Genomic DNA, 25,136 nt, shown 5'->3' with positions numbered 1-25,136 from the left:
ACCTTCGCTTTGCCATTTTGGGCTCTAAATTTAGGGGTACACTAGTGAGACTCACAGGTAAAAAAGTACCTAGCCTGTCAGCGACTGTATCAAAACGCTACAAAAAAAACTGTTAGCGATCGCAGGGATCAAGCCTGACTCTGCGAACGCTGCAGTTATGTGTGTTGTGTTTTGTAAGTGACAGTGATCGATCGATCGATACTGCACTTGGGTGGGCTGGGCGGAGGGGCAAAACGCAGGTGCTAGCAGGTATCTGGATTGATCCTGCTAACAATGCGGTTTTTTAGAACCCTAAACTGCTGGGCACGCTAGTATAGATCTGATCAGATCAGATATTGATCTGTTCAGATTCTATACCACTAAGGGAGGTGTATGCTTTGCGCGTGGGTGTTAGCGGTACTGGCACTAACCTAGCACTGCCTGGGGCGACGCAGACCCTATCTGACCCTAAAACCGAATTGATATCACCCGCCGGGTGATCAGGGGGTTAAACCTTTATTAGGTAATAAATGGCCAGTGCCCTGATGCTATAAAAAGCGAACTACCTAACCAGCGTCATCCGTAACACTAGGGGCAATCAAGGGGTTAAAACCTTTATTAGGTTATATATCGGGGTACCTAACGCTATAAAAACCTGGTGTTGAACCTTAAAAAAAAAACTAGCTTCCTAGCGGGACCAGTGACACTAATGCAGCAATCAGAAAAGCGATCGCTTAGTGACACTGGTAAAAGGGTGAAAGGGTTAACTGGGAGGGCAATCAAGGGGTTAAACCTTTATTAGGGGGGTAGGGGGCTACCCTGGACCTAAAGGGGCCTAACACTAGCTGCCCTGACACTTTTTACAGTCACAACTGACACTAAATGCAGTGATCAGTAAATAAATGATCACTGCAATCAGTGACACTGTGACTGGGGGGGGGCCGGGGGCCGATCGGGGGGGTGATCGGGGGGTGACTGGGGTGAAAAGTGTGCCTGTGTGTGCCTACGTGTCAGTGTAGTGTTGGTGAACTTACTTGGATGTCTTCACTCCTCGCCGTCCGGTCAAAAAGACCGACACGAGGAGTGTGACATCACTTCCTCCTTCCTGTGTTTACACTTACACAGGGGAGGAAGCTTCTCATTCGCCAGGAGCGATCGAGAGGGGATGGCCAGAAACCAACGGCCATCCCCTCATCCCGGATCGCTCCTGAAGCGAACTGGACCGCCGCATCCAGCGGGAGGGGGCCCGATCGGACCCCCCACCCGCTGGAAGGCAAGCACGTACATGTACGTGCTTGTGCCTGCACATGCCATTGCAATGACGTACATTGGCATGCGGCGGTCCTTAAGTGGTTAATGCACGGTTGCATTGCTTCCGCAGTTTGGTGCGGTTTTTGGGTGATCACTCCTGATGAGGATACCCTGATTTCTGTGGTGGTTTTTCCACACACTGTTGTTTTTTGTGGGTAAAGTTTCACTAGTTCCCACTTGCCATGGGTGAATGAAGTTTTTATGCTGTTTTTCCCACCCCACGTTTGTCACTGCTTGGGGACGTCCCAATGGCTAAGAGAGGAGCTGTGTCGGTCTGTGAATATAAAAGAAAATAATATTTGTTGTACCTGCCCCTCCTTTTATCTTTGTTATACTGCTTGTTGACGTACTGAGGTCCATCTGCAGACTGGAGGGTTGTTATCCAAGGGACCGCCCCCCTGGGCGGAACTAAGAGTTCTGAGTGTTGTGTTACAACTAATGCCTAGTATTCTCCTAGAAAAGGCTTCCTTCTGGGACAACAGCCATGCAGACCAATTTGATGCAGTGTGTGGCGAATGGTCTGAGCACTGACAGGCTGACCCCTTCAACCACTGCAGCAATGCTGGCAGCACTCATACGTCTATTTCCCAAAGACAATATGAATTTGATGCTGAGCATGTCGATTCAACCCCTTTGGTCGCCCATGGCGAGGCCTGTTGTAAGTGGAACCTGACCTGTTAAACCGCTGTATGATCTTGGACACCATGCTGGAGCTCAGTTTCAGGGTCTTGACATTCTTTTTATAGCCTAGGCCATGTTTAGGTAGAGCAACAATTCTTTTTTTCAAATCCTCAGAGTTTTTTGCCATGAGATGCCATGTTGAACTTCCAGTGACCAGTATGAGAGACTGAGAGCGATAATGCCAAATTTAACACACCTGCTCACCATTCACACCTGAGACCTTATAACACTAATGAGTCACATGAAACCGGGGAGGGGAAAATGGTTAATTGGGCCCAATTTGGACATTTTCCCTTAGGGTGTACTCACTTTTGTTGCCAGCAGTTTAGACATTAATGGCTATGTGTTGTTATTTTGAGGGGACAGCAAATTTACACTGTTATACAAGCTGTACACTCACTACTTTACATTGTAGCAAACAAAGTGTAATTTCTTCAGTTATCACATGAAAAGCTATAATAAAATATTTACAAAAATGTAACGGATGTACTCACTTTCGTGAGATTCTGTGTGTGTGTGTGTGTATGTGTGTGTGTATATATATATATATATATATATATATATATATATATATATATATATATATATATATATATATATATATATATATATATATATATATATATATATATATATATATATATAAAATTTCTGCCCAGAGTTCAGCTTTAAATGTTCTAAGCAAAGATACTAAGCATATCTGTCTTGTTTATAGCTAGCTTTAATATTGGCCCGTTCACTCACCTGAATTCTGTATAACTGTTTTTAGGTGCTGCTTACAAACCTGTTTTGCACAGAAGCATACTTCAGGAACAACTACATGATAGTTCAACTGGGAAAAAGTAAGTTCTGAATTTTGTTTCAAAAGCTGCGATAGGGCTGTTTGGACAGGCATGGCTTGCCAAAGCTATATTTATCTATTGTTGTAAACATTGGATATATGTAGGTTACAAAAATACATTCATGAACTAAAGTTAAAGTGGTTGTAAACCCTTACAAACCACTTTGACCTACAGGTAAGACTAGATTAAGGCTTACCTGTAGGTCCAAGAAATATCTCCCAAACCTATACGGTTTAGGAGATATTTGCCCGAAGACGGCACGGGCACCGTAGACAGCGGCTCGCAGGCGCACTGAGCGTGGCATCCTCTATGACGAAGATGCCACGCGTCTCGGCTCCCGTGCGCATGCGCGGGAGTGACGTAATCGCGGCTTCGACTAATGACAGCGGCGGAGCTGCGAGACCCACCGAGAAGATGGATGCGGCGAACTACAGGGGACAGCGGTGACTTCGCTGGCTCCTGTGTTAGGTAAGTGACACATAATGGGCTACTATGCAATGCATAGTAGTCCATTATGCTTTGCTTTTGCAGGGAATGAAAGAGGAAGTAAACTCATCAGGGTTTACTTCCTCTTTAATAATTCTATGTTTCTGTTTAACCGTATCACTTAGATCTACGGTGGCATAGCGGCTCTTCTGGCACTTCCAGGTGGGGGGGGTGGGGGGGGGTCGCAACCTGGCGACCTGGCTGTTCTGTGATTAGACACAGCACAAGTCGATCAGCTGGTGCTGGCCAATCGATGTCTGCTGGCACTCGCTGATCGGTGAGGAGAGAGACAGGACAGAGCTCTGCCTGTCCTGTCAATGCAGAATTGATGGATTTTGATTCCTTTGCAGGGAAAGAACATCCCTTAGTGAAAGCAGCACACATAGTAACAACACTAGCTAAGCACGCGTTTAACCGTTTGATCGCCCTTGCTGTTTAACCCCTTTCCAGCCAGTGTCATTAGTACAGTGATGTGCATATTTTTTTAGCACTGGTTCCCACAAAGTATCAAAAGTGTCAGTTATTTTCAGAATGTCCAGCTCAGTATCACAGTCCCACTATAATTCACTGATCGCCACCATGACTAGTATAAAATTAACAATTACAGTATATATCCCATAGTTTGTAGACACTATTTTTTTGCGAAAATATACGCTTATGATTTTTTTTTTTTTACCAAAAGCATAGCAGAATACATATTGGCCTAAGTTTATGAAGAAATTTAGATTTTTAACTTTTTTTTTTTATTGGATGTGTTTTATAGCAGAAAGTAAAAACAAATTTTTTTCTTTTCAAAATTGTCGGTCTCTTAAAATAAAAAACCCAGTGGTGCTCAAATACCACCAAAATAATTCTCTATTTGTGGGGTAAAAATTACATGTAATTTGTGTACAGCAGCCATCATTAAATGGTGGCTCGTGGTCCGAACACGGACTGAGCAACTCTCCTGTTCAGACCAGTGTAGTGTAGTGCCAGTGTAGTGCCACATCTCTGCAGTCATTAACATCGCATGTTTGCCCGGCTCACTGCTGCTGACCGTGGCTCGCAGCTCTCACTCCCTTCAGGGCTGCAAGTTAAGGTGTGATCATGTACGTGCCCTGCCCCCCCGTTGCTCCTGGGTCTCTCTCCTTGCCAGCCTTGAGGTATGATATCTCGCAGCTCCTGCCTTCAAGGTATATGGGGCACACTTTCTGTTAAGGGGCACATTTTCTGTTCAGGTTCACTCTGATGGGCACATAAAATGTGCCCAGCAGAGTGCCCCTTATATAAAATATGCCCTTATGTTAAGGGGCACGCTGATTGGCATAAATTTATGTTAAGGGGCACTGTGATGGGGACACTTGATGTAAGGAGGCACTGTGGTGGGAGCACCTGATGTAAGAGGGCTCTCTGATGGGAAATTACTGATATAAGGTGGCACTCTGATGGGGACACCTGATGTAAAGAGGCACTCTGATGGGGATAAGTGATGTAAGGGATGACAGACACCAGATGTAAAGGGGCCTTCTAATGCAGAAACCTGATGTAAGTGGGCACTCTGATCTGGTAGGTGCACCTGATGGGGGGAACACTATTGGGGACATTTCTATTTACAGGATGTGTGGAGGAAGCGGTAACAAAATCATCAAAGAGCGTGGCTTATGCCAAAAAACACCGGACATCCTTGAATTTTCATCCAGTACCCTTGGTGTACAGCGTTGCATGACCGCACAATTGTCCGTTAAAATAACACAGCGCCATATTGCAAAAAAATTACCTGTTCATGAAGGGGGGTAAATCTTCTAGAGGTCAGCTGCATTTTCGGGCAACAATACAAGTATAAGTTGATCATATGTATCCAAAGTTAGAAAAGAAATGGCCATTGGAGCTCATTCAGCGCCTGGGTTACCTTGACTCCCCCATCCTGGACACGCAATATCCCCTTTATCCATGTCCCTTCTTTGACTACCTTGCAGGGAAAGACTTCCATTTAGCATTAGAGGATTACAGGCACTTGGGAGTAAGCACACACAGAACAGACAGCAGTGAGTCCACCACAGGCCCAGAGAAAATTAATGGGACCCCTTGCTCTAGAGCAGTGATGGCGAAACTTGGCACCCCAGATGTTTCGCAACTACATTTCCCATGATGCTCATCTACACTGGAGAGTGCATGAGCACCATGGGAAATGTAGTTCCAAAACATCTGGGGTGCCAAGGTTCGCCATCACTGCTCTAGAGCAATATCAAACACCACTCCAGCCCCCTTACATGTAATTAACATGTGACTTGTTTGACTAAGGCTGAATTCACAGCCACTATGTCTGATTTGCCTGACACACTCAACCAAAGGGGAATGCAGACTTTCTGCCACAGGCGAGATTTTTTTTCCCCTTGACTATTTAAGGACATTACTTTCTTACCCTCTCTCCATATGTTGTTTACTGTGGATTCATTGATCGAGGCAGTGTGTATTATGCTGCATTCACACCTCAGCGTAGCGTTTTTGAGCGTTTTTACCGGCGGTTTGTCGCGCATATTCGCGCGTTTGCATACATCGTTTTGCTGCGTTTTTTAACTTCAGCGTTTTTTTTTTCAGCGAATAGGAAAAATATTCATCTATTTTTTCATCTGCTTCCTTTTCTGCTTCTGCTTTTCATCTGTCATTTCCGTATGTAAATTATATTTTCACCTGAGCAGATACAGCGACAAAACGCCCATAGAAACGCTCGTTTCGCTTGAATCGAGCGCTTCCATTCGTTTCTATGGGAATAAAAACGCCCAAATCAGCCCGATTCGCGTGACAAAAAAGGGTCCGGAACTTGTTTGAGCTTCAGGCGACTTGGAGTGGAGATGTGAACCATCTCCATTGAGAATAATGGATTTTTTCCCCTCCAGCGTTTTGTAGCTTCAGGCTTCAAGCGACAAAATGCTCAGGTGTGAATGGGGTCTTAGTCTCTGGACAGATGCACCTAGAGCTACACAGACCCATAAACTTGAAAATGCTCCCAGAGGGCCTTTTGTATAGAGTACTTTTCTACTCTGTTTGAGGCAAGCTGGGTCTTAATAATTGACTGGTCAAACTCAGAGGAGGTATTCCCCCTTCTTGGCAGTTTCAAAGTCATGTATCCTGTAGATGCAGGATTTGAGAGAATGGTCCATCCCCACTGTGGATCCTGCTATCCTTGCACTAAATTCTGAATCCACCATCCATTTTGATGGTACCCCTCAAAGGTTCAGTAGATCTTGGGGATGGTTCTAAAAACCTAATTTGCCCTAGCAGGCCCTGCCCTACAGATGGCCGTTGTTACTGACCAAACTATAGATAACTGGGCTGGAGAAACTCATACTGAACTTTTTCCTGAGGTAGAAAACCAAAATCTTCAGAGTTATAACTTTTACCTTTAGCCCTAGTATTCTGTATGGAAGCCATGAACCTAATAGTTAGATCTAGAATGTACATATGCACAGAATTTTATGGCTTAAAGCCTGGGCAATTGATCCAGAGTGGAAAAAGATGCCTTTTGTCTATGCCTTGAGGATGGGCTTCTTTTTTGCAAGTCTTTTAATGAATATATTGAGGCAGCTACCAATGGGAGAAGCCTCATTATCCAGCCTCACAATTCGCTCTGCAATATGTATTCTCAAACGCAATCCTCATCTACTGTGGGTCCTTCTGATTGTGGCAAACCTTCCTTCTCTAAGCCCCCTGAAGCTCTCTTCAAACTTTGCAACTTCCTATAGGAAAGAGGTTTCCCGAAAGGAACGCTCTCTTTTGCTGGAGATGCACAGTTGTTCTTGACTGCTGTCCTCCCCTTCACTCTCACGTTTTTCGGGAATAGAAAAAGATTTCTTTAACTCCATCCTCACTTTGTTACATTTAGTGTTCTCCTTTCCTATTCGAGGAAGAGTTCTGCTTTACTAACCCCTACATAGGAATTCCTGACCTTGAAGACTTACATACTGCATTAAAAGATGCATTGTTATGAACTATTTTAGTAGTCAGGCTTCCGCAAGGTTCCCTCTGACACAGCCTTTTGTTTTATTCTTTAATAGACTCCTTGTACATCTGCATCCAAGTCTTTGAAGTCAGGATTTTCTTCTCTTCTAACGAAGACAGTTTGGGAAGACTTTCCCTTCCTGTCTGCTTTTCCATGTAAAAAACATCTCTAATTGACCTGACTGACTACTTCCTATCACCTTGATTGCAGGGTGCTAGGTAATAGGGAATTTCCCTCAACCCCTGGGATAACTAGTGTGATTCCTCAGTTTGTTGCAATAGACCACCAAAGACCTAAATTCTTTCATTCAATATTGCTGCTGCTTTTGTATTCTTTAAAGAGGAAGTAAACCCTGATGAGTTTACTTCCTCATTCATTCCCTGCAAAGGCAAAGCATAATGGACTACTATGCATCGCATCGCATAGTAGTCCATTATGTGTCCTTTACCTGACACAGGAGCCAGCGACGTCACCGCTGTGCCCTGTTGTCCGGCGCATCCATGCGCCATAGACAGCAGTGCCTGTCTTTCGGCAAATACCGTTTAGGTTTAGGAGATATTTCTTGGACCTACAGGTAAGCCTTAATCTAGGCTTACATGTAGGTAAAAAGTGTGTTGTAAGGGTTTACAACCACTTTAAAAAGAGACAGACAGGAGTGAGTGGGAAAGGGAGAGGTTTGGGAGCCTGCAGAAGACCTAACAAGGAGGCAGAACAATACAGTAAGAAACAATTTCATGAAAAATAGATTACAGGACCATTAAGTAGTGGGTGTGTTGATTTTTTTTTTGGATATCATTTAATGGATATCATTTAATGTCACTTTAAGACTTGACTAGACTACTTAGAGGTTAGTTACACAACCTAGAACCTTGATGACTACATTGTCTTGCCATGGTATGACTTCCTTGGCTTAGCCTTCAGGCTTTGTCTTGAGCCACAATGCAGCATTTCCTATCCCTTTCATGAATGCATTTCACTAAAGTTGCCTGTTCCAGACTGTTGTGTTCAGTCCGCCCTCCTTGGTGCAGGACAATTTATGGCTAAATTGTATTGAAAAAGGTTGCAATCCCCTTTTCCCAGGATTTTTTGGGCAATTCTGCTTCCTCTCCACCTATAGTCCAAAACCGCTTTGGCAATTGCCTACCGTGCTCAGCAGTCCTCTTTAGCCTATAGATATGTGACTGCCTGAACAGGCTATTTCCTGATATCCTTTATCGCCCAGATATTCATTAGCATATCCCATCCATCCCCATTCAGGTAGGTTGATTTTCCTGCTTGGTAGTCTTTTGGTAAAACGGCTTCACCTGGTGGCCTAATAGGAAACCTCATCCTGATTTCCCTGCTCTTCCTTCATTCTCTTGACCTGGCCATATGTATGTCATTTTATTTAGAACCCTGTAGGTCCTGGTGACTTTATACACCCTCTTCCTATCACTTCTCATCAGCAGTGGTAAGCTCACCTTGGACTTTTTTTTCCACTTGGGATCAGGATAGCCAGGAGTCTAGTGTTCTCCCTGCCTTCATAATGTTTTTCTGTGGTCTGATGACACCTCCCACATTTTCGTGCCATGTCCAGCACAATATCTTGTCCTTTCATCCTCTTAGAGGTCAAGCATGCTATCCACGTTCATGCGCTTTGTCTCTGTTGGATCCCCACAACTTCCCCTTTTTCTTTTAGTTTCTGACTGGAAGGACTCCCCTTGGGGTTTCTCCTTCTATTTCATTCCAGCTGGGTGGTCATTATGTCCCCCTTTTTCCTTTTTATGGAGTGAGTCCCGCCCTCCCTTCCTGAGCCCGTGTCCCCATTAAAATTGGAATCCAAGACCTATGCAGTGCCTAAAGTCTGCACCCTTTATTTTGAGCAGAACCATTACCTAAATTCATTTTTACCTTTCTATAGGTTGATTGCTGAGAGCCTGTAAAGTCTCTGCTATTCTTCCTGCAGCATGTTTCTGCTGTTAAGTCTGTTTTGGGACCTTCTTTTTCTCTTTTTTTTCTTGTGAGCCTGTTATTGCTTTTAATCTGTCTTGTAATCAACTCCTCGATTACTGCTTGGGGACGTCCCATGATCTGTGAATTGGTTCCTGTGTTCTGCTCTGCATGATTTTAACCACTTTAGCCCCGGACCAATTTTCAGCCTAAGGACCAGAGGTCTTTTTACAATTTCGCACTGCACTGCTTTAACTGGTAATTGCGCGGTCATGTAATGTTGTACCCAAACGAAATTTGCGTCCTTTTCTTCCCACAAATAGAGCTTTCTTTTGATGGTATTTGATTGCCTCTGCAATTTAATTTTTTTGCGATATAAATGGAAAAAGACCGAAAATTTTGAGAAAAAAATATATTTTCTACTTTTTGTTATAAGAAAAATCGAATAAACTCAATTTTAGTCATACATTTAGGGCAAAATTTATTCAGCCACATGTCTTTAGTAAAAAAAAAATGTCAATAAGCGTATATTTATTGGTTTGCGCAAAAGTTATAGCGTCTACAATCTAGAGTACATTTTCTGGAATTTACACAGCTTTTAATTTATGACTGCCTATCTCATTTCTTGAGGTGCTAAAATGGCAGGGCAGTACAAACCCCCCCCCCCCCCAAATGACCCCATTTTGGAAAGTAGACACCCCAAGGAAATTGCTGAGCGGCATGTTGAGCCCATTGAATATTTTTTTTTTGTCCCAAGCGATTGAATAATGACACACAAAAAAAAAAGTTTACAAAAAGTTGTCACTAAATGATATATTGCTCACACATGCCATAGTTATATGTGGAATTGCACCCCAAAATATATTCTGCTGCTTCTCCTGAGTATGAGGATACCACATATGTGGGACTTTTTGGGAGTCTAGCCGCGTACGGCACCCCGAAAACCAATCACTGCCTTCAGGATTTCTACGGGTGCAAATTTTTGATTTCACTCCTCACTACCTATCACAGTTTCGAAGGCCATAAAATGCCAAAATAACACAAAACCCCCCCAAATGACCCCATTTTGGAAAGTAGACACCCCAAGCTATTTACTGAGAGGCATGTTGAGTCCATGGAATATTTTATATTTTGCCACAAGTTGCAGGAATATAAAAAAAAATTTTTTTTGCACAAAGTTGTCACTAAATGATATATTGCTCACACATGCTATGGGCATAAGTCAAATTACACCCCAAAATAAATTTTGCTGCTTCTCCCGAGTACGGGGATACCACATGTGGGGGACTTTTTGGGAGCCTAGCCATGTACGGGACCCCGAAAACCAAGCACTGCCTTCCAGGTTTAAATATAAAACGCTACCAAAAAAAACTGTTAGCGATCGCAGGGATCAGGCCTGACTCTGCGAATGCTGCAGTTATGTGTTTAGTGTTTTGTAAGTGACAGTGATCGATCGATACTGCACTTGGGTGGGCTGGGCAGAGGGGCAAAACCCAGGTGCCAGCAGGTATCTGGGCTGATCCTGCTAACAATGCTTTTTTTGGAACCCTAAGCTGCTGGGGATGCTAGTATAGATCTGATCAGATCAGATATTGATCTGTTCAGATTCTATACCACTACGGGAGGTGTATGCTTTGCGCGTGGGTGTTAGCGGTACTGGCACTAACCTAGCGCTGCCTGGGGCGACGCAGACCCTGACCCTAAAACCTAATTGATATCACCCGCCGGGTGATCAGGGGGTTAAACCTTTATTGGGTAATAAATGGTGGGTGCCCTGATGCTATAAAAAGCAAACTAACTAACCAGAGTCACCCGTAACACTTATACGGTGATCACTGGTGAAAGGGTTAACTAGGGGCAATCAGGGGGTTCAAATTTTTATTAGGTAGTATATGGGGGTCCCTGGCGCTATATAAAAACCTGACGGGGAACCTAAATAACTAACTGGCTAACCAGCGTCACCAGTGACACTTATACAGTGATCGCTGGTGAAAGGGTTAACTAGGGGCAATCAGGGGGTTAAAACCATTATTGGGTAGTATATGGGGGTACCTAGAGCTATAAAAACCTGGCGGTGAACCTAAAAAAATAACTAGCTACCTAGCGACACTAATGAAGCGATCAGAAAAATGATCGCTTAGTGACACTGGCAAAAGGGGGTGAAAGGGTTAACTCTATGGGCAATCAGGGGGTTAAACCTTTATTGGGGGGTGGTAGGGGGCTACCCTGGACCTAACACTAACTGCCCTGACAGTTTTTACTGTTACAACCGACACTGAATGCAGTGATCAGTAAATAAATGATCACTGCAATCAGTGACACTGTGACTGGGGGGGGGGGGGGGTTTTGTGCCTATGTAGTCCTTCTCCTCGTAGTCCGGTCAATAAGACCGCCCCGAGGAGAATGACATCACTTCCTCCTACCTGTGTTTACTATACACAGTGGGAGGAAGCTTCTCATTCGCCAGGAGCGATCGAGAGGGGATGGCCAGAAACCAACGGCCATCCCCTCATCCCGGATCGCTCCTGCAGCGAAACGGACCGCCGCATCCAGCGGGAGGGGGTCCGATCGGACCCCCCCACCCGCTGGAAGGCAAGCACTTACTTGTGCCTGTACATGCCATTGTGATGACGTACAATGGCATGTGGCGGTCGTTAAGTGGTTAAAGATCGGAGGAATTTTGACATACCTGAACCTCTGATCTCTACTGCTTGCTAACAAAACTGGATCTTCACTGAGTGGGCTAGCTTTTGCCAGTGTCCAATCGCCTAAAGGTAAAGAGCAAATAATCCATGGTCTATAAATCTATGTCTGTGTCCTGTACTGTACTTCAGTATATGGAATTTACAGGCATGTCTGATTTCATCTCTTTTTTTTTTCTCTTGGTAACCATTTTGGATGAGGGAAAAAATACAATTTGTCTTATAATGGTGCACAAAACTAGCGCAAGTGGTGTGCACAACATTACCATAGACGCTAAATCAGTTTCAGGTCCATCTGCGCCACCCACAAAACCGTTTCTATTTTACAGTGAAGAAGAAGCTAGTGCGGATCTTTCTCGGCTTGAGCCTGCACAGCTCGCTCTTCTTTTCAGCTCAGATGAGCAGGAGACTGGAACAGGTAGCTGGTTTCTGTCGCAGACAACAATAAGACCTAATTGATAAAGGGGCTTCTGCCTTTTTTGTTAATTAGCAACAGGATCTGCCTCATTCGCTCAGCAATAGTGTGCCCCCCCCCCCCCTCCTTTGTGTCAAAACAAAGGTAAAAATAATTTCTTACACCTGAACACAGTTTTGCAACATGACGTGTTAGTAAACCTGTACATATCATCGGGACATTCACACTAGCCCACAGCCTAAAACACTAATGGCCATACAGTGTTTTAGCGTGTGGGCACCAGCATTTTGTACTGCAGAGCTGTGCGATACATGTTTTTTTGCATCACACAGCACCAACACCCCCCCCCCCTCAAAGGCTGTGAGAGGTATAGATCTCACATATAAGCTGCTGGCACATTAAATGCTGGAATAACAACATAAAACAAACTGTTTTTTTTGTTTTTTAATGAGGTGCAGTGCTAAAAAAAAGTCTTGTAGAGTAAGACATTGCTTTGAAAATGATTCTGCATCAGAAGTGGTTCAAACCGTACTACACACCTACAGAGATCAGATGTGTCCAAGGATAGCCGTCACCAACACCTCTTACCCCTTAATGTGGTCATAACAATCAAGTAAAAACATTCATATATATCGAAAGCTGTAAAATAAAATGTGTTAAAAGTATTCTTAAATAATCCAGTAAAGTCCATTGGGAAAAAAAAAAATCTTCACATCCAAAAGAAAATAATAATATCTTACATCTCTGGAATGTAGTGAAACACAGAATTCTGGTGTGTACATGACGGACCGTAAACTATCCTCATGATAACTGCACATAGTGTGAGTGGGCCCTCTGTGTAGCCAGGTGAATTTTATGTTATTTTGGGACAATTTGGGTTTTCATGTGGTGGTACATAGTAGTAATGGATATCTCCTTTTTTTATTTTTTTTTCCTTTTCTCAAAGGAAAACTGCCACAAAATAGTTAAGTGTAATATTTTTGTTAGAATTTAGCTTTATAATTTCTAACTCCCCGTACACATGGTCTGAAAATCGGACGAGCTTTCATCTATTTTTTTGCATGCTCGTCTTATATTGAACCAGAAGAGCTTACTAAAGTTCTGAAAATTCTCATACGACAGAATACAAAAAATAATCAGAAGTGATGTCGTGTTGTAGTGTATTGTATTTTCAGATGACAACTGTACTGATTAAATGAAAAAATGTTTGCACATGTCTGATAAAATATCATATGAACTGTCATAATCCGCTCTTGAAAGCTCTGTACTAATGATCCAATTATCATACGATCGCATCAATTCCGATTTTTGGATCGTGTGTATGGGCCGTTCGTATTACCATGTCCTACCACTAAATAAATTCCCCTGCTCCTGATGTTGTTTGTAGCCATAGTAATGCTCAGAAACAATAATGCATATTGTTTTTGTGTCCTACCTAAAAAACACACTGACATTGACACTAGCTTTCATTTGATACTAAATTAAAGAGGGTATGCTGCCTAAAATACAACCCTGATCTGGATATCACAAGGGAGGATATTCGTTGCTTGTGATAGCAATAAAGTTGATACAATTTAAAAAAAATTAAGGCAATTCAGTCTCCCCATGCTCACACAAAAATGGTCATCGCACCACACATGTGAGGTATCACCCTGACGTCAGCGTGAGAGCAATTGCAGTGCCAGCCCTGCTGTGTAACTCTAAACTGGTAACCTGCAAAGACTATTAAAGCGCTGCCTGTGGAAGTGTGTGTGTGTGTGTGTGTGTGTGTGTGTGTGTGTATATATATATATATATATATACACACAAACAAACAATCAATCGTAGTTTCTCATGGGTCCATGGGCATATGCAATTTTAAAGTGTGACATGTTGGGTATCTAGTTACTCGGTGTAACATAATCTCTTATATTTTAGCAAACTATTGTATATGTGTTTTATGTGCAGTAAAATGTACTTTTTCCTTAAAATTTGCTTTTTAAAAATGGCAAAAAAAAAAAAAGTTGATTTTTAGATGTACAGAAATGTCAGAATGGTGGTTACCCTAGGGGCTGAGGCTCTTCATTAATCTTTGCTGATTCTCATTTAATTTTCCTTTTAGACTTTCCTGAAAATCAGGATGATAGCATTCGCAAGATAGCAAAGTATGTCTTGGAGAACCGCGCTTACACGTGTTCACACCCTTTGGACAGAACATTCTGAAATCTGAGCTACAACTAGAAGAGCCCAGTTCTGAAATGTGATTGTTAATATGTTTATTTACCTTTTAACTCTGCTGGAGTTTATTCACCTTTGTACAGTTAATCTCCATATTACAGTACTTTTTTGAAGTTCTAATGTAATAATACAATGCAAAAAATAAAAAAAAAATAGCACTGTGCCTTTTTTTCAATCTAAGAATAAAATACATATATAAAACCACAGCTGACTGATTTTTATAAGGCACATTTAATATACACAGAGTACCCTGATATCCCAGTAGGCGTGAATGCAATTATATAATTCTGTCATATTTGGCAAGGATTGCTGCTCTTGTACACACTTTGTGAGGTTATTGTATACGAAGAAGAAAGCCTTCATGGCTCTGGATTTGAATGATGTTTTGTGAGTCTTCTGCCATCTTTATTGCATGGAATCCTCTGGTTTGTGGGTCTGACATTCTAACCACATATGAGTTCTTCTCCTCTTGTGTTATTTCCTCGATTTTTCTCTTATGAAGAAATGAATGACTGGTAGAAAGTAAGCTGCATGAGAAAATTAAAATTTTAGTTCATATCCAGAGAAAAACATTTTAGCTTTAGCAGCAAGGAACTGGCCATATTTGGATCGAAACCTGGCCAGTTCAGCAGGGACCGGACTAATTTCGATCCATGTATGGGCACCCTGGTTGTACAGAAGTTGATCTACCAATTGACTTCTATACAATTATACACTCCAGTTTCTCCTAATTGATTAGTGCTTTTTGCAGCACTGATTATTGAAATCTGAAGGCCAGACAGGCTCCCTGCCATCAGAACACAATGACACACTGGGAGGATTCCCCCATCCACCATGAATGTGTGATGGGGAAAATCAGATTCCCTTGCCGTCCCCCACTCCCTTTCAGTAGTATCTGATCACCTCTGTGGTTTCAATTTTTTGCACTATAAACAAAAAAAGGGCATCAAAAAAAAAAAAAGCAATATTTTATATACACATAAAAAAAAAATCTTCCACAGTTTAGGCCAATATGTATTCTACATATTTTTGGTTAAAAAAAAAAAACGCAATAAGCATATATATTGATTGGTTTGCGCAAAAGTTATCACGTCTAAATAATAGGGGATAGATTTATGCCATTTTATTATTCATGGTGAAGATCGTGGTTGGAGACATTGCAGCAGACAGATCGGACACTATTTTGGATCCATTGGCATTCATACAGGAATCAGTGCTATAAAAATGCACTGATCACTGTGTAAATGTTACTGGCAGGGAAGGGGTTAAACACTAGGGAGCGATCAAGGGGTTAACTGTGTTCCCTCCACATGTTCTGAAGGGTTTACTAGAACATGACAGAGATCACAGCTCCCCATCACTGGGAGCAGTAGATCTGTCATGTTGCTAGGTAGAACAGGGAAATGCCTTGTTTATATAGTCATCTCTCCATGCCACGATTGCTGGCCATCGGCAGTCATTGCGTTGGCAGGGCACACTCCCACAGCTGCGCCCACCAGCCGCAGCGACGCAAGGATACGTCGTTTTGTGGACCTGTACCACTTTGCCGATGTACAGTACAGACCAAAAGTTTGGACACACCTTCTCCTTCAAAGAGTTTTCTTTATTTTCATGACTGTGAAAATTGTAGATTCACACTGAAGGCATCAAAACTATGAATTAACACATGTAGAATTATATACTGAACAAAAAAGTGTGAAACAACTGAAAATATTTCTTATATTCTAAGTTCTTCAAAGTAGCCACCTTTTGCTTTGATTACTGCTCCGCACACTCTTGGCATTCTGTTGATGAGCTTCAAGAGGTAGTCACCTCAAATGGTTTTCACTTCAGAGGTGTGCCCTGTCAGGTTTAATAAGTGGGATTTCAAGCCTTATAAATGGGATTGGGACCATGATTTGTGTTGTGCAGGAGGTGGATACAGTACACAGCTGATAGTCCTACTGAATAGACTGTTAGAATTTGTATTATGGCAAGAAAAAAGCAGCTAAGTAAAGAAAAACGAGTGGCCATCATTACTTTAAGAAATGAAGGTCAGTCCGTCCGAACAATTGGGAAAACTTTGAAAGTGTCCCCAAGTGCAGTGGCAAAAACCATCAAGCACTACAAAGAAACTGGCTCACATGACGACCGCCCCAGGAAAGGAAGACCAAGAGTCACCTCTGCTGAAGACGATAAGTTCATCCGAGTCACCAGCCTCAGAAATTGCAGGTTAACAGCAGCTCAGATTAGAGAACAGGTCAATGCCACACAGAGTTCTAGCAGCAGACACATCACTCGAACAACTGTTAAGAGGAGACTGTGTGAATCAGGCCTTCATGGTAAAATAGCTGCTAGGAAACCACTGCTGAGGACAGGCAACAAGCAGAAGAGACTTGTTTGGACTAAAGAACACAAGAAATGGACATTAGACCAGTGGAAATCTGTGCTTTGGTCTGATGAGTCCAAGTTTTAGATCTTTGGTTCCAACCACCGTGTCTTTGTGCGACGCAGAAGAGGTGAACGGATGGACTCTACATGCCTGGTTCCCATCGTGAAGCATGGAGGAGGAGGTGTGGGGGTGCTTTGCTGGTGACACTGTTGGGGATTTAATAAAAATTGAAGGCATACTGAACCAGCATGGCTACTGCAGCATCTTGCAGTGGCATGCTATTCCATCCGGTTTGCGTTTAGTTGAACTATCATTTATTTTCAACAGGACAATGACCCCAAACACAACTCCAGGCTGTGTAAGGGCTAGTTGACCAAGAAGGAGAGTGATGGGGTGCTGCGCCAGATGACCTGGCCTCCACAGTCACCGGACCTGAACCCAATCGAGATGGTTTGGGGTGAGCTGGACAGCAGAGTGAAGGCAAAAGGGCCAACAAGTGCCAAGCATCTCTGGGAACTCCTTCAAGACTGTTGGAAAGCCATTTCAGGTGACTACCTCTTGAAGCTCATCAACAGAATGCCAAGAGTGTGCGGAGCAGTAATCAAAGCAAAAGGTGGCTACTTTGAAGAACCTAGAATATAAGACATATTTTCAGTTTTTCCACACTTTTTTGTTCAGTATATAATTCCACATGTGTTAATTCATAGTTTTGATGTCTTCAGTGTGAATCTACAATTTTCATAGTCATGAAAATAAAGAAAACTCTTTGAATGACGTGTGTCCAAACTTTTGGTCTGTACTGTATATCGGCGTGAGCCGGTTGGCAAATGGTTAAACTCAGGTGGCCAGGCCATTTTTCCCCTTACAGCTTTCAGAGTTTGGTAAAAACCCTCCTCCAAACCATATTTTCTGAAAGCATATGACCAGTAGAATACAAAGAAGGTGGTGCAGATTTTTTAAAGGTGCTGCGATATTTGCGCAAATGTTTATCAAAACAATATTTTTGCAAAAAAAATAAAAATACACTAAAATCATTAATAATAGATTCATACATGGCAAAATGTGCTAAATTCCTAGTAAATATAAAACTTAACCGATTAAGTTACTAAATAGCAAATATTTGAATATTTTAAATTGCACCTTTTTGTGAAATGGTGAAAACTGAAGGTACGTTAAACTGTAAATAAAAACAATTTACTCTAGGCAGGTCCGTCTCTGCTCACTGAGCAGGGAGGGGCCTGTCAGAGCGCCGCTGATTTCTATGGAGAGATCAGATGAAAACGGACAGCATGTCTGCTTTCATCAGATCAGTCAAGATGGATGGCAGGCGGGTGTCAGCGGACACATCTCCACTGACATCAGTCTTCCCATAGGAGTCAATGGATGGCCCGCTCGTATCCGCCTGAAAAACGGACAGGTGGATCTGAGCGGGCGTGTCGTGTGAAAGGGGCCTAAAAATCTGGAGTTCACCATTTTTCACCTGCAGCTTTTCAGAATTTGCAAAGACCCCTCAAACTAGACCTGTAGAAATAGAAAGGGCTGATTTTTTTGGGTACTGCAATAATTACGCAAATGTTCATTATATCGCTATTTTCCCAAAAAAATACACTAAAATCACTAATAGTGCACATAAACGCAACATAACTTACATAATTCCTGCTAAATTACTACTAAAGCATCATTCACATGTGGCATACTGAAGTGTACATCCATGGAGGGCCATGTTTCCCTGCAGGTTTTCCATGCAACCCCGTACAGGCAGTCCCATTTATCTCAATTGGAATGCACACCGATTGGGTCAGCCTGTCCTTTTTTCAGGTTGGCCCAATCAGGCCACCCATTGTTTTTTGCTTTGTTTTTTTCAAGCCACGTGATTAGATGATTGGCTTGAAAAAGGTTGAGCTCGCCCATCCACTTGTGACAATAGCGAATTAATATTCGGTATTGTCTTCCGGCTTCTCCTCTCAGCCAATCCAAATTGGGTTGGCCAGGAGGAGAAGCTGAGGAAGCCGTGGGGGGAGACCGTCATCTTGAAGAGGCTGAGTGCGGGTGGACCTGGGGAGGTTTGTTTGTCAAACCCCCCCCCCCCAAAAAAAAAAGTTGAGCACCAGCCGTCACTGGGTATTACTATTTCTTTGGTGAGATATCGGAGGTCTAAACAGACCCTTCAATTTCTTTTTTTTGAGACTGAGAAAGGGACTTACTCTGCAGCACTTTATATGAATGAAATAAGGAATATGTAAACTGAGGAAACATTTTTTTTTTTATATATATATTTTTGGGGGACATTTATTATAGCAAAAAGTAAAAAATGTGTTTTTTTTCAAAATTGTCTCTCTATTTTTGTTTATAGCACAAAAAATCAAAACCACAGGGGCGATCAAATACCACCAAAAGAAAGCTCTATTTGTGGGGGAAAAAAAAGGATGTCAATTTTGTTTGGGAGCCACGTCGCGCGACCACGCAATTGTCAGTTAAAACTACGCTGGGCCAAATCGCAAAAAGTGGTCTGGTCTTAAGCCAGCAAAATGGTCCGGTCTGAAAGTGGTTAAGAAGATAGTACACAGGTGAAAAAAAATTATTAATAATAATACACATTCGCATGTGTTTGCCAACCTGTACAATCAAATCGCCTCATACAAAAACAATATTTAAGTTGGCAAATTAAGAGACAAATACGACACTGGACATCTAGGTTTCAACATCGGACACTGAAAGAGTTAAAGTGAACTAGAAAATGCCAGTTCTTTGACATACTGTATGTGTGTATATATATACTACACACAGTAGTGAGTACACCCCTCACATTTTGTAATTGTTTTATTATATCTTTTCATGTGACAATACTGAAGAAATTACACTTTGCTACAATGTAGAGTAGTGAGTGTAAAGCTTGTATAACAGTGTAAATTTGCTGTCCCCTCAAAATAACTCAACACACAGCAATTAATGTCTAAATCTCTGGCAACAAAAGTGAGTACACCCCTAAATGAAAATGTGCTAATTGGGCCCAAAGTGTCAATATTTTGGCCACTATTATTTCCCAGCACTGTATTAACCCTCTTGGGCATGGAGTTGACCAGGGCTTCACAGGTTGGCACTGAGTCCTCTTCCACTCCTCCATGATGCCATCACACATCTGGTGAATGTTTGAGACCTTGCGCTCCTCCACCTTCCGTTTGAGGATTCTCCACAAATGCTTAATAGGGTTTAGGTCTGGTGACCTGCTTGGCTAGTCCATCACCTTTACCCTCAGCTTCTTTAGCAAGGCAGTGGTCATCTTGGAGGTGTTTGGGCCACAGGGCAGTATAACAACATTATGACCCCAATCTCCGAAGGGAGGGGATAATGCTCTGCTTCAGTATGTCATAGTACATGTTGGCATTCATGGTTACCTCAATAATCTGTAGCTCCCCAGTGCCGGCATCACTTATGAGTCTATTTCCCAAAGACAACCTCTGGATATGATGCTGAGCACATGCACTCAACTTCTTTGGTTGACCATGGCGAAGCCTGTTCTAAGTTTCAGGGTCTTCTTATGCTGCCTTAGGCCATCTTTATATAGTAAAGTAACAATTCTTTTTTTTTTTTCCAGATCCTCAGAGTTCTTTGTCATGAGGGGTCATGTTGAACTTCCAGTGACCAGTATGAGAGCGATATGTAACACACCTGCTCCCCATTCACACCTGAGACCTTGTGAAGCTAACGAGTCACATGACACCGGGGAGGGAAAATGGCCAATTGGGCACAATTTGGAAATTTTCACTTAGGGGTGTACTCACTTTTGTTGCTAGCGGTTTAGGCTGTGTGTTGAGTTATTTTGAGGGGACAACTAATTTACACGGTTATATAAGCTGTACACTAATTTCTTTACATTATAGCAAAGTGTAATGTCTTCAGTGTTGTCACATGAAAACATTTAATAAAATATTTACAAAAATGTGAGGTGTGTAGTAACTTTTGTGAGATACTGTACATGCCTGCTGATCCAATGGTTTCATAATATTACTCACTATTGATCTGCAACATGTATGCAGACCAGCAGTTCACTCTTGACTGAATGTTTTAGGTCAGTGACTCAAAGCTTTGATGTCTAGGCAAATGCATTTTTGATAATGGTCCGTAACGGTCGCCTACATTTCTTTTACAACAAGTTTACTTTAACCTGTCAGATGCATTCATAATCTCCTTTGCTTCAGATCATCAGCCAATTACAATTCATTTTTGTCTATCTGAGATCAGCACCCACTGGAGGCCACTTGAGGAGTAGAAGTCATGTTTCTGAATGGGAACCAGAAGAATGTTTCTGTGATTAATTACACTATTGTGAATGGAGAAACTGAACTTACTCAAAGTCTTTTCCTCTCAGTTGCTGAAGTGTTTCATGCTCCATGTGGTGGCGTGGGATTATGTTGTCTCTCCACTTCAAGCTATGATCTTTGAGCTCCCCAGGAATAAATCCCCTGCTGATATGTTCTTCTGAATTCGGCATCACAGCTAAGGCTGGGATTGGCTGCATGTCATAAGATTTAAACAAATTATAGAATTAATGCAATGCTTTCATTTGACCAAGAGCTACATTTCTAACAATTACACCTCAGCAGGAAAGAAAAAAGGATTGAGAGAGTAACACTTAAAGCTAAAAAAAAATAAAAATGCGGACTTTGTGGGCATAACACGAGGCATTATGTATAAAAATATATCTTTATTACAAAATTGTTTGAAACCACAGCAATGCCCTCTACTAGACGGTAGGTCAACAGATACCCAATTACAGACATGGAGGAATGGATCCTTTCATATAGGATTGTGGAAAGTCCATCACTATGCACAAAAAAGTGTAGATAATATCGAAAAGTCAGGTCCATAAACTCCTCCACGCATGCTTGTCAACGTGTTTCACAACAAATTGCTTCCTCGGGACATACTGGGTAGGTGCTGATTGACCTCAAAGACCAGGCATTTGGCGAAACCACACAAAACAAAGGGCGGCCAGAAAAAGTCCTCCCAAAGAAACAAGGACCCAAATATTAAAGGCGTCCAGCTCCCATATAGAACACCTGGACTGGCGGAAAACCATCTTTCAGGGTAGCCAGAATATCTGGCAACTCACAAGTAGAATGGCACTAATCCATCACAGCCTGATAGAGGGGATGGGTGAGTAAACCATGAATTTCTGATTATGAGTACCATATATAGAAAAATCTGATAGAGCTTGCCAATCACCAGTTAGGAAGCCTTATGGTAGTATAGTAGGTATCCCCCACTTAGGAGCTCACTAGTGGAGCTAAGCCAAACACCCAGTAGGGTAGGGGCTCTTCGCCTTAGAAATCCATATAGCATGGGTGTCCCCGCCAGCAGAGCCTGACCTTTTTTCGGTCTATTCCAGCTGTAATTAAATGGCGGCTCGTGGTCCAAACACGGATTGAGCGACGCTCCTGTCCGGACCATCAGGCCGCCAACGTAGTGCCACATCTCTGCAGTCATTGACGTCACGTGTGCACCCGCCCCCTGCTGCTGACTGCGACTCCCAGCTTCCACTTACTGCTGAGCTGCTAGTAAAGGCGTGATGTCACTTGCACACCCCGCCCCCCTGCTGCTCCCGGCTCTCATTCCTTGCCGCATGCGATGTATAATATTTTGCAGCTCGCCACCGCTGCTGGCTTCTGCCCTCAAGGTATGTGGGGCACACTTTCTGTTAAGGGGCATGGTGACATTTTATGTTAAGGTTTACTCTGATGGGGACACCTGATGTAAAGGAGCACTCTGATGGGCACACCTGATACAATGGGGGCACCTGATGTAAGTGGTCACTCTGACAGGAATGTCTGATGTAAGTTGACATTGTGAAGGGGATACTTAATGTAAATGGGCACTCTGATGGGGACACCCAATGTAAAGGAGCAATCTGTTGGGCATACCTGATGTGATGGGGACACCTGATGTAAAGGGGCACTCTGATGGGGACAAATGATGTAGGGGGAACAGGGATGAGAGACACCAGATGTAAGGGGGCCTTCTGATGCAGAAACCGGTTGTCAGGTGGTCATCTGATGGGGACACCTGATGTAAGGGGGCACTCTGATGGTGGCAACTGATTTAAGAGGGTAGTCTGATGGGGGCGCCCAATGTAATGAATTATTCTGGTAGGGGCAACTGCTGTAAGGGTGAACACTATTGGGGACATTTACATTACCAGAGTATTACCAGAATGTGTGGAGGAAACAGAAACAGAAGCGCCAGAGAGCGTGGCTTGCGCCAAAAAACAGAAAGTAGTCATGTACAAACTTTCATGGCACAGACTTGAGATTCGGACCTCAGTCAGAAGAAAATTTTAGTGACCAGACGTACTTGAATTTTAGTTCAATACCCCTGGTCTATTTTATAACCCTTCCTCCTCCATTCTGCTCTCAGCTAAGTGGGGAGGTGGGCAGAACAATTAGAGCACACAGCTCCAGCTGAACTGCTGTCATCTCTGGCACAGACACAGCATAGAACAGGGGGCAGATACTCTTAATGACAAAGGAGTTTGTGTCGCTTTTTTCATTTAGGAGCCATATCTGCTCCATTTTCTCAGCCTAGAATAGCGGTGCCCCTCTCTAAAGCAATGGTAAACTCAAAAACAAAAATGTAATATATTGCAGCTTACCAAACATTTATCCCCCTTTCACATTGGTGCGACTAGTCACACCCTATTATCGGCAATGAGACCTTTCAAATCAGTGCGACGCTGGCTTTACTGTGCCACGCTAATTTGAAAAAGTAGTTCCTGCACTATTTTTGGCAATTTCAGGTGCGCCTTGCACAAATTACAGCCAAGTTGCCCCTAAAGTTGCCTGACACTTGGCTTTGAAATCGTGCGATTCAAAGCCGCATTCAGTGTGAATCTGGCCAGTAGTACACCTCATGCATTAGAGGGCCTCCACTCTGGATGAAAGAGCACAGGAGAGCCTTTGGACAGCAGAATTGTCAGCCTGGTTAGATGCACCAGCAGATTTAGATACACTAACAAACTGAAGCCAAACTCCAGCTAATGCTTTAACCACTTCAACCCCAGAAGGATTTACCCCATTCCTGACCAGAGCGTTTTTTTGCGATTTGGTACTGCGTCGCTTTAACCGACAATTGCGCAGTCGTGAGACGTGGCTCCCAAACAAAATTGATGTCCTTTTTTTCCCCCACAAATAGAGCTTTCTTATGGTGGTATTACTTTTTGCTATAATAAATATCCCCCAAAAATATATATAAAAATTTTTTTTTTACATCTATCCATCTACAAAAAAAAAATCGCAATAAGCGTTTATTGATTGGTTTACGCAAAAGTTATAGTGTCTACAAAATAGGAGATAGTTTTATGGCATTTTTATTATTCATTTTTTTTTTTTACTAGTAAAAGCGGCGATCAACGATTTTTATCGTGACTGTGACATGATATTGGCGACACATCAATGCTATAAAATTGCATTGATTACTGTAAAAATGTCAGTGGCAGTGAAGGGGTTAACCACTAGGGGGCGGGGAGGGTTTAAGTGTATCCTAGGGGCGTGTTTCTAACTGGGGGCATGGCTGTGTGTGACACCACACTGATCGCTGCTCCTGATGACAGGGAGCAGACGATCAGTGTGCTGTCATTAGGCAGAATGGGGAAATGCTGTTTACATCGGAATCTCCCCATTCTTGAGCTCCGTGACACGATCACGGGTATCCCCGCTGTGATCAAGTCTGCAGGTTCCGTGGGCACAGTAACGGAGCTCACGGCAGACGCGTGGGCACGGTGGGAAATTCAAAGTTACATACGGGTACGTTACTTTGCCCAGCCGTGCCATTCTGCCGATGTATAAGTACAGGAGCTGGTCGGGAACCAGTTAAAGGCAGTTACAACAATATAGCAAACAGAAAATAAATCCTTTTGGGATAAAGGCTTTACATATAAAAACTGATCATTGTAAGCCCTTCTGCCAGCGATAAATGTTTTTTTATCAACCCTGTAAGTTGATAAACTGCAAGTCTGCAGGAGCGCTTGTTCTGTTGAAAAACAATAGACTTTCTAGCCATATCACCAGGTAAAAATAAAAGAAAAAGTCTAAAAAAGAAAACAACACATCTAAAAATTGGTAATCTGCAATATAATAAATGTCTACTTCTGGGTTTAATACCACTTTAACCACTTCCCGCCCGCTATATAGCAGAATGACGGCCGGAAAGTGGTTCTATTATTCTGACT

The 25,136-nt window shown here is 42.7% G+C and overlaps 2 protein-coding genes across 2 annotated transcripts in view; one reads left to right on the top strand and one right to left on the bottom strand.

Annotated features, from left to right (window-relative positions):
• The window catches only part of ACAD9 (acyl-CoA dehydrogenase family member 9), a 200,550-nt gene extending 185,805 nt beyond the window's left edge, over positions 1-14,745 (top strand). The window contains exons 17-18 of the mRNA XM_077452161.1: positions 2,741-2,813; positions 14,426-14,745. Coding sequence (XP_077308287.1) covers positions 2,741-2,813; positions 14,426-14,526 — 174 coding nt within the window. The 3' untranslated portion in view covers positions 14,527-14,745. The remainder of the gene's footprint in view (positions 1-2,740; positions 2,814-14,425) is intronic.
• The window catches only part of CFAP92 (cilia and flagella associated protein 92 (putative)), a 193,991-nt gene continuing 181,608 nt past the window's right edge, over positions 12,754-25,136 (bottom strand). The window contains exons 17-18 of the mRNA XM_077452160.1: positions 21,262-21,425; positions 12,754-15,068 (exon numbers count right to left, since the gene is read on the bottom strand). Coding sequence (XP_077308286.1) covers positions 14,876-15,068; positions 21,262-21,425 — 357 coding nt within the window. The 3' untranslated portion in view covers positions 12,754-14,875. The remainder of the gene's footprint in view (positions 15,069-21,261; positions 21,426-25,136) is intronic.

The sequence above is a fragment of the Lithobates pipiens genome, unplaced genomic scaffold (genome assembly GCF_037356315.1).
Source record: "Lithobates pipiens isolate NorthernLeopardFrog02 unplaced genomic scaffold, aLitPip1_a1.2 Scaffold_23, whole genome shotgun sequence".
Lineage (NCBI taxonomy): Eukaryota > Metazoa > Chordata > Amphibia > Anura > Ranidae > Lithobates > Lithobates pipiens.
The sequence above is the reverse complement of the archived record's forward strand: the minus strand, read 5'-3'. Positions and strand labels throughout refer to the sequence as shown.